At 54.8% G+C, this 10,282-nt stretch overlaps 1 protein-coding gene across 1 annotated transcript; it reads right to left on the bottom strand.

Annotated features, from left to right (window-relative positions):
- Positions 1–359: 359 nt before the first annotated feature.
- TGOLN2 (trans-golgi network protein 2) lies at positions 360–5,066 on the bottom strand. Its single transcript, XM_051809681.1, has 4 exons — positions 4,907–5,066; positions 3,316–4,541; positions 2,684–2,767; positions 360–2,136 (listed from the first exon to the last, which is right to left on the bottom strand). The coding sequence occupies exons 1-4, from the start codon at positions 4,968–4,970 to the stop codon at positions 2,131–2,133; spliced, it is 1,380 nt and encodes a 459-aa protein (XP_051665641.1). The 5' UTR covers positions 4,971–5,066; the 3' UTR covers positions 360–2,130.
- Between the last annotated feature and the right edge of the window lie 5,216 nt (positions 5,067–10,282).

The following is a 10,282-nucleotide window of genomic DNA, read 5'->3' on the forward strand; positions in this document are numbered from 1 at the left end:
GATACCTTTGGAACATTTGCATAAAATAAATACCATAAAACTCAACAAACTGGGAGCGATTCCCAGAGGTTTTGGACAGCCTGGGCTGTTGGTACAACACGATGGCCCTGGGAATTGCTGAGGGGGGAGATTTTGGTGCTTCCTGGAGCTGTGAGGTACATCCTCATTACCCTAACGAGCTTGTGCTCAGTCCAGCCTGGGATCAGGGTGTTTGAGGTCCAAAATATTCCCTCCCCTGCTGGCACTAGGGTGGGATTCCCACAGCCTGGAGAAGAGAGGATTTGAAACAGCTCCCAGGATAGAGCAGCGAGTAGATGGTGAAAAAAAAACCCTTTCTAAATTATTACTCAATTTAAAAAAAAAAAAAAGGACAAAGCAGGGACAGAGCACACACCAAAAAGCACACACATTCCAAAAATCCTGGCTGGAGCAGCCCGGGAACACACAGAATTCCACACGTTGGAATAGAGTTTGTCCCCCTGCTGTCACCAGCCAACAGTCAGTGCCCCCTCCCCACACTCTGCCCTAAATGAGACCCCCAGTGAGCCTGGCTGATCCCATGGCATCCCTGGAGCAGGGAGGCTTGGTGCAGGAGTTCCCACCCTTCTTCCCAAGGGTTACATTCCCAGCCCTGTTTCCCTTCTCTTCCCTCCACCTCCCCCTCCAGTTCTCCCAAACAGTTCCTGAAGTACTTTCAGCATCTGAGAAGTTTCCCAGGGAAACTCTGAGAACTCTTTAAAGCCAAGAGGACCCTCTTCCACCCCTTGTGCTTGTCAACAGCTGGTAAAAAGGGATGGAGGAGGATTTTTGAGTTTGGAGAGGGTCAAGCCCCCTCTCCCCCCTTGGAATGGGCCATTAGGAAATCCAAACTAGAGCTGCAGCTTTCACAGTGACCAGGAAAAGGCTTTGCCCTTGTCCAAGCTGACCAAAGGGCAGGTAACCAATTCTTCCCAACCCTGGGAAGGCCGGAAAAAAGCCATTCCCATCCCCCCCAGGAGGAAAGTTAACCCCCGGGGATCATTCCTGTGCAGTCAGTGAGCAAGTAGGGGACTGGCACACGGCTGGCATCGGCTCCAGGCGCAGGTGGGGACCCATGTGAGGAGTTCTGAATTCCTCAAATCCAATTTTTTCTGCCTATATTGGAAAAATTCAAAGCAAAAGCCTGGTAGGCACTTTGTGCCCTCTCCAGAGATGTCCCAGCTTCAACAAACCTCCTGGGAGCAGAACTGCAGGGATAAAACCCACCTCACAGGTGTGTCTGGGGCACCGACACCTCTGGCAGCCCTCGATCCAACCAGCACCAGTCCAACAGAACCAGGAGAGCAGGCTGAGGGACTGGAAGCTTCACTCATCCCAAACTTCTCAGGTATTTACATTCCCTCCTTCCTGTGTTTGAGGAGGGAGAGGAAACAATCACAACCTCCCCAGGTGGCTCCTGCTACAGCAACACTGACTGGGCATGGAGCTTTCCCAGCCTGACCCCCTCCTGCACAGCACCACACCACAACCAGCACCTCCAGTGCAAACAGCTCAGCTGGGAGGACTGGGAGGAAAAACACCCGCGTGGAGCATGAAGGGTTGGAGCTACACCCCAAAAACTACCCCAAGACAGCCAAAGATGTGCATGAAAAAGGGAATCTAGGCGTGAAACTGGAAAACTGTCTCAATTAGGGAGAGAAGCCCCAAATCTGGGTCCATGGTGGGTCAATTCCAAATAAGTGCAATCACCACGGTCCCAACCTGAGCATCCAAACCCAACGGACGGAGCAAGAGGAGGTGACCACAGCAGCTCCGTGCCCAGGTAAGGGGACAATGCCATGGCTCTTTGCGCAGCAGATCCTTAATTTCCTCCCCAAGAGGAGGGGTCAGTCCAGCAGATGGCAAATTCCATTGCATTGGGACACACAAGTTCTGGGAATGCTGGCACTGGCTTTTCCTGCAGCCAGATGCCCAAGGGGAAAACAAGGCAGCTGGGAAAGGAGAAATTTAGGAAAGTGAGAGGCTTTATCAAGGTGCAGGTGCAAAACAAAAAAATGTTTCCCCTCCTTCCTGAGGACTGAAATCCAACTGTGGCAGCACAGCATTCCCATCGCTGGCTCTTGTCATCCCATTGAATGTCCAAGGAGGACCTTAGATCTGGAAAGGCAAAAGGAAAGGTTTAAATTACTTGAAAGCTCAGAATTGCTTTGCTGCTCTGCCCAGATCTTGGGGCTGGAGAGGGCTGATGAGCTCCCAAAGCAAACACTAGCTCTTGTCTTAATTTGCTTCCCTTTCCTCTTCCCATGGCAGAAAATAACATCTGCCTTGAAGGACAAGAGGTGAAAAAGGTTTCAAGGGGAAAAAGGAAGGGATTTCTCCACAAATCCTACCCTTCACTCACTCACTCACTGGTGACAGTTATTTGAGCCAGGCACAAACTTTCAGCACAACAGAGCTCAAGACTCTCCCACCTCTGCCTTGCTCAGCTGGGTCAGCTCTGCCTGCATTTCTCAGTACTTTTGTTTCCATTTCCTGGTAAAACCCTGTTCTTTGACCAAAATCTGCTTTCCAAAACTGACTGACTCAGGGCTTTGGGACCATTTCTAATGCAAAGGGCTGATATTTTGTATTTCCAACACACAGCAGGCACCCCAACCTTCCCCCAGCCTTGGGGGACACAGTCCCTGCTTTGAGTTGGTCTCACCTTTTGATCCAGTCTCTGGTAATCACCAGATTTGGGCCGTCGACCAGTTTTTGATCTTTTTCCTTCCAGGGCAAAAGCAATGATCTTTGGAGAGAGAAAAACAGGGACAGGGTGAGTGGGGGAGCTGCTTTATCTCCCTTCCAACACAGGCTTGCCTGTGGTTTTTCACTCACCTGCTCCTATGACCCCATTTCCTGTGAAAAGGCACTTGAAATAAATAAATATCAGTACCTGACCCCAGCTAAGATGGATAATGAGGTTTGCTCAACAAGCAAAAACAGTAAGAATTTGTTTCCTTTCTCCTTCCTCAAAACCAGCTTTGTGAGGAAAAACAACCCCAATCTTGTGCAGCCTGCTGTAGAAAACTGTCAGTGAGTGGGGATTTCACAACCCTTTGTGTTTTCACCTTTCAACCAAAAATCAGCAGCAGAGCTGAGATCACCCAGTTTCCACAGGGGTCCTTTCCTGGTTACAGTCCCCACCCTGCTCCTCACACTGCTGTCCTGCCACATGAACGTGAACCACACTGGGAAATACTGGTGAGAAACCAGTCAGGGGGAGGGGAAAGGACTGAGTGGGTTCCAATCCCAGCCCTCAGGGGGATGTGGAGGGGTTGGAGCAGGGCCACTCACCTTGCGTTTGTTGTGATAGGCCACGTACAGGGCGGCCACGATGACGGCCGTGGTCACCAGGTAGGCAAAGAAGTGGCTGCTCTCCGAGCGGGCCCTGGGCACGGAGGGAACACTCTTGCCTCTCTCCTGATCAAAGGAGGTGTCCCTGCTCTCCTCGGTCTCAGTGTTTTCCTCCTCGGGGGTCTCTTCGTTGCCCAAAAAGCCATCGCCGTCCGCAGTGGAGGAAGATGATTGTGAGGGGCGGTTTTGGTCCACCTGGGAGTTCTGATTGTCCTGGCTGCTAGGCTGCTTGGCACCATCGCTGCCCTGGCTGTCACCAGCATTGCTCTGGTTCTCGCCAGCAATGCCCTGGCTCTGGGCCTGCTGCTTGTCACTTCCGTCCTGGCTGGTGTTCTTGTTTGTGGGGTTGGTGCCCCCATCCTTGCCATCCTTGTTCCTGTCACTGCTGCCCTGGTTGGTGCTCTGGTCCTTGTTGTTGCTCTGGGTATTGTCCTCATTTGTTTTTTCGCTGCTCTTGTTGTTGTCCTCACTCTTGTTACTCTCAGGCTGGGCATCAGCCCCATTTTTGTTACTGCTGGCCTGGCTGCTGGTCTCGTTCTTGGGACTGTCCTTCTTGTCATCTTGGCTGTTGTTGTTGCCACCACCCTGGCCATTGTTCTTGTCACTGTTGCTGTCGTGGTTCTCCTGGTTCTGCTGACCGTTGCTCTGGGTCTGGGGGTCTCTGCTCTGGGTCTGGGTGCCGTCGCCCTGGTCACTGATGCTGTTGCCTGAGCTGCTGGCCTGGTTGTCAGTGCTGCCGACTTGGCCTCCGTTGCTCTGTCCCTCTCCACCTCCACCGTTGCCTCCACCAGCCCCATTGGTGCCTGTGCTGTCTTGGCCATCCCCCGTGCCATTGCCTTGGCCTGGATTGTTCTGTGACTCAGTCTCCTCCTTCTTCTTCTTCTCTTCATCGCTGCCCTGTTCAGGCACATTTGTGTTCTGGTGTTCATTGGCCTCCTGGTTCTCATCTGTCTCTGTTACGCTGCTCGTGCCCGTTTGGGGCTGGGATTGCTGCCCTCCGTTCCCGTTGGCCGCATTCTCTCGCTCCTTTTCGCTGAGTGTGGACGCTCCCGCCTGGCCGTTCCCTCCGTGCCCCTGGCCGCCTCCTCCTGCCACTCCCGCTTCAGGCTGCTGCGGTGCCCCGTTGGCTGGGGAATTGTTGCCGTTCTCCGCCTGCTGCCCCTGTGCTGTGTGGAAACACGGGGGGCACAGTCAGCACCGGGGAACTGAGATCCGGTGAGGGGGAAATCCCCCGAGAGGGAGAGGGAAACTCCACAGGACGACGGGGAAACCCAAGCGGAGAGGGGGAAACCCACGGGGGCAAGTGGGAGCTGGGGGGGAAGGCGAGGGGAGCCCCAGAGGGAAAGGGGGAACCGGGGGAGAGGGGACTAAGAGAGGGACACGGGCGGACCCCGGGGAGCCCCTCCCGGCCCCCTCCCAGCAGCGGCCCCAGGGCAGAGGAGCCCCCGCAAACGGAGCGCGGTGCCAGAGCCCCCCCGGCCCAAGGGCTTCGCTGCCCCTCCCGCCCCTGCCAGCGCCCTGGCGGGCTCACCGGTGGCGCGGAGCGCGAGCAGCAGCAGCAGCAGCAGCGGCAGCGCCGGGCGCGGCCCCTCCATGACGGGCGGGCCCCTCACGGCGGCCGCTGCCGGGCGCGGATCTCGCGAGAGTGGGGCGGGCGGGGGAGGGAGGGAGCGAGACCGGTCGCGCGGGGGCGGGGCTGGGGCACGGGGCGGTGCCTGGAGATATGGGCGGGGCTGAGGGACAAGGGGCGGGGCTTGTGCCGACGGGGCAGAGCTGAGGGTCTGGGCGGGGCTTAAGGAGAAGTGGGGGCGGGACTGAGGCGGAGCGGGGGTGGGGCTTGCTGAGAGGACCGTAGTTTTGTGGGGGCGTGGTCAGGGGCGGGGCTGTGTGATCGGGGCGTGGTCTGTGCCGATAGGGGTGTGGCTTGTGCCGGCGGGGGCGGGCCTTAAAGAGCCCGGGGTCACGGCGGGAAGGGCTTGGCGCCCCCTGGCGGAGCCAGCCCGGCTGCAGCTCCTCCCCCCAGCGCGGGGTCAGAGCGGCTTTTTGGGGTAAAACCCCCGGTTTGGGGTCTGTTCCCAGGCCTGGAGAGCCCACGGCTGGGAGCTGTGAGCAGCGGGGCGCTGGGGGTGCCCTCCCGGCCCTGGAGTGGGGGAGGCTGTGGGGGCGGCAGTTGGGAAATCAGGGCAGGTTTCCTGTCCTTTGGTTCAGGACTGCTTCAGATAACATGGTGTTTTCGGAAAACCTGTTATTTTTTGGATAACCTGTTATTTTTTAATAACCTGTTATTTTTTGGATATTATTTCATTTTTTGATAACCTGGTTTTTTGGGGGATTTTTTGATAACTTGTTACTTTTCAGATATTACTTAATTTTTTGGATAACCCGTTGTTTTTCTTTTTGGCCTGGCCGAGCACAACAGCAGCGATTCCCAAGGATTCCCAGCGGTGGCCGGAAATCGGCTGTGGCTGCCCCCGGGCACCCAGGGCTGTTTGCTCTTTTCTTCTGAGAGCTTTTGGTTCAGGCTGTTACATCTCCCATCTCTAGACTAAATATCCATCTTTCCAGAGATTCATAGAATCACAAGATGCTTTGGGTTGGAAGGGACCTTCCAAACCATCCAGTCCCACCCCCTGCCACGGGCAGGGACACCTTCCACTATCCCAGGTTGCTCCAACCTGGCCTTGGACACTTCCAGGGGTGGAGCAGCCACAGCTTCTCTGGGCAGCCTGTGCCAGGACCTCACTACCCCCACAGCCAAGAATTTTTCCCTAATATCCTATCTAACCATGCCTTGTATCAGCCTGAAGCTATTGTCTCTTGTCCTGTCACTCCAGGCCCGTGTCCCAAGTCCCTCTCCAGCTCTCCTGGAGCCCCTTTAGGCCCTGGAAGGGGCTCTTGGGTCTCCCTGGAGCCTTCTCTTCTCCAGGTGAACACTCACAGCTCTCCCAGCCTGGCTCCAGAGCAGAGGGGCTCCAGCACTCAGAGCATCTCTGTGTCCTCCTCTGAACTTGTTCCAGCAGCTCCTCCTGCTCTCCTACCTGGAACTCAACCTCACCTCTACCTGATGCAGATAAAATGTAGAAACATTCCCGAATCCACCCGTGATCCCTGTACCAGCTGCAGGGTCTGGAGCCCAGAGCTGAGCTCCTCAGGTGGATCCGATGGCCTCGGATCCATGAGCTGTGTCCAGCACAGTGACAGTGGCACTGGGTGTCCTGGAGCTGTGACTGATGTCACCCAGGGTCACCTCCCAGCCACACATCACCTCTTGTGTCCAAAATTGTCCCCGGAGGATTTGGCTCCCGCTGCATTCCTCCTCCCGCCGAGCCGTGTTGGATATCCTCGTGAAACAAGGAGCTCCAGGTGGGCCTGGGGCGCTCCTCCTGCATCTTCCTCATGTTCACTCCTGCTTCCACCCAGTGACCCTGCACAGCTCTGTCTCCTGTTTCAGATACATCAGCGTGAGGGGGCATCATCCTCCAGGAGTTTGATCTCCAGCTTTTTCCCTGCCCGTCCTTCCCCAGGCAGCCCCACCTCCCTGTGCAGTTCTGCAGACGCACAAATTCTACCATCTCCTCCCTGACTTGGCTCATTCCTGCCAATCCCAACCTGTTCTCCCCGTCACACCACCTTTTTCCATTTAGATCAATGGTTTTGCCTTCCTCTGCCCCCAGGATGAACCTGTTGGTGTTTAACCCACTATTCCGTGGTGTCTCATCCATCACATGGCACATCCCGCAGCAAAGTCTCACCTGTCTCCAGAAGGAATCACAATCCTTCACGGATCCATTAGCTTCTCCAGTCACTCCATTTAACTCTAAAAGAGGAAAAACATCACATGGAAACCGAGTCCCACACAGTGATGGAGGAACAACTGGGGCATAATCCTGCCTTGGAGCATCGCGGATGATGTGGTTGATTTTCTTCTTTCTTTTTTTAACCCAATCTCTGAGGAATCTCAATTCAATTCAACACATTCCAACAATCCCTGCTGCTCAGCTCTGCCCATGCCAGCCTTTCCAAGGAGACCAGAACAGTTGGCCCAACTCTTTTTTGGGATTTAAACAGAGAATCGAGGCTGTTTCTCATGCCCAGCTTTCAATCATCCCCTGGAAGTCAAGAGTGACTGAGAGGAGGCCAAGTTCCTCTGGATTTACAACAATGCCTCTGGGAACAGAATTCTGCCCCAAATACCATGGATGAGGCTGACATCAGCCCAGAGCCGGGTGGCTCACACCAGGATCTAACACTTCTCTTGGGATAAAACAGGATAAACAGGACCAGTGACCTCACCTCACCTCTCATCCCTCCCCACACAGCCTGAGCCAACATGAGACGGCTGCCGGTCCTGTGTCATGGGATCTTGGAATATCCAGGGTTGGAAGGGATCCACAGTGACCATCAAGTCCAACTCCTGGCCCTGCACAGGACACCCCAAAAGTCACCTGAGTGTGTTATCACCTGAACAACAACTCTACATCCCAACTCAGCAGCGTTTTGGGGGTTCCTGGACTGGTGCTGTCTATTCTCATGAATCCTTGTGGAATCTCACTTTTTGGGGATGACTCTTTCTAAGAATAGCCACCAGGAACAGGCTGGACACACAAATCTGGCCTTAATCTACACTAATTGGGGTGTTTTAACATGTTGTCCCAAGGTCTGGTGACAAGATAATAAAGTCCTCACCTTGCCCGACACGTCTGCATCCCCCATCCTGTCCCTTCCCCCAGAGGGCTAATCTGGTCAGGATAAAGGATCAAAAGGAGAAACAATTAGCAAATGGAAGAATTTAATGATGCTAATTAAAATGTATTAAGTGTAGCCACTGCCTCTGCACCAGCTGCTTTGGCAGGAGCCCTGAGCACGCAGAGCGGGAGAACAGGACATCTGGTGCACTCTCCCCCCCCGGGCCCCGAAAAAGAGGTCTGAGGAAACCTCGGTGTTCGTGGTGGAGCCCTTAATTAGCTTCATCTCTGCAGGAGACCCCTGGGACCTCATTAGGCTTTTCAATTAGTGCCTGGCCAGCCGGAGCAGGGGGGCCGAGGGAGGGGGGAGGTGGCTGCAATTAAGCAATCGGGAGGAGGTGACAGAAGTAACCCCACGTCCAAAAACCGGCCGGGAAAGCTCCAAGCTGGCCCCCAGATGCTCCCACGCCCAGGGCCAGCACTCCCAGGAGTTTGCTCCCAACGAGCCCTTAACGAGGTGTTCGCCAGCTCCTGGCAATAAACTCCACAAGGGCTGCAGCCTGGGGGGTTCGGCTCTCAAAGGTTTGAAACCTTCTCACGGAATCGGGGAATGGTTTGGATTGGGAGAGACCTTAAAAACCACCCAGTCCCACCCCTCTGCCACGGGCACGGACACCTTCCCCTAGACCAGATTGCTCCAAAGCCTGTCCAGTCTGGCCTTGAACACTTCCAGGGATGGGGCAGCCAGTTCCACCCCAAGCACAACTCTGTGGTAGTTCCTCACCTGGACCATCCCCAGCCAGCAGACACCAAGCACTTCCCGAGCTTTGTTTCCCTCTAGGAACAGGCAGCAATGATGGTGAACGTGATTTACCAAGGATGCAGCTGCTCATTTCCAGCCCCAGCTCCATCATTCCCACGGCTGCTCCCAGCTCTCCTGCCCGGCTGTGTCTCCACGGGGACCCCACGGGCACCCTGTCCCCTCTTCCAGCTGTTTTGTGCCTCTCACTAAGGCAGGATCCAGCTGTCCCACCTCTGCACAACACACTACCCCTTCCCTCTGCTACCAACACTCTGTGGGATGTCATTCCCTCCCTGACCTTTTCCTCTTCCCTGGATGTGGTTGGGATGCACCTCGTGAAGAAACAGTGGCAGCGGCAGCACCTCATTTCTCATGGGAAAAACTGGGGCCTCTGGCTGTAAAATTGTGGGGCTTTGGTGCAAGTTTGAAAAGTGAAATCTCGTAACTGGAAAATCGTGGAGTCACAAAATGGTTTGGGTTGGAAAGGACCTTACAGATCACCCAATTCCACCCCCTGCCATGAGCAGGGACACCTTCCATTATCCCAGGTTGCTCCAAGCCCTGTCCAAGCTGGCCTTGGACACTTCCAGGGATCCAGGGGCAGCCACAGCTTCTCTGGGCAACCTGTGCCAGGGCCTCACCACCCTCATGGGGAAAAATTTCCTCCCAATATCCCATCTAACCCTGCCCTCTGTCAGTGGGAATCCATTCCCCCTTGTCCTGTCCCTCCATCCCTTGTCCCAAGTCCCTCTCCAGCTCTCTTGGAGCCCCTTTAGTTACTTCCAGGGAGCCAAACACTGCTGGGGAGCGTCCTAAGCCTCCAACACCCCAGGCTGACCAGCTCCATTTCACCTTCCAGCTCTGAGGACAAGTTAAATCATAGAAAACATCATCAAAAATTTGTCCGAAACAGAGCAGTGGGGCTACCAGACCTTCTTGTCACATCATCCCAAATGGAAACACACTGGATATCCAGTTTTTGTCTGCAACAAAGACAAACCCCAGAGTTTTCCTCTTCTAGAATCATGGAATGGTTAGGTTGGAAGGGACCTTAAAGACTAGTTTGTTCCAATCCCCTGCCATGGGCAGAGATGCCTCCTGTAGAAGCACCTCCCAGTGGACAAATAAAACCCGGAAGGACCCATTTTCCATGGAAAACCACTCTGAATTCAGCATTTTCATCCAGCTGTATTGCTGCAGGCGTGATGGATGTATTGATCCTATGATCTGTTCAACCACAACAGATCCAGCGGGTCCACCCAAGGCTGGAGCAACACATCACTGGTCTCACCCTCTCTCCCAGGAGCAGTGAGGCCAGCAGGGTTTGGTGACCAGTTCCTTCTCCTCTGGCAGGGATAATCCCATCCCGTCTCAGCTCTGGAGCACTGTGAACGCACTGGAACAGATGTTCCTTTTCCGT

This window comes from Manacus candei, unplaced genomic scaffold (genome assembly GCF_025592945.1).
Source record: "Manacus candei isolate 608988 ecotype Guabito, Panama unplaced genomic scaffold, ASM2559294v1 h1tg000006l, whole genome shotgun sequence".
Classification (NCBI taxonomy): Eukaryota; Metazoa; Chordata; class Aves; order Passeriformes; family Pipridae; genus Manacus; species Manacus candei.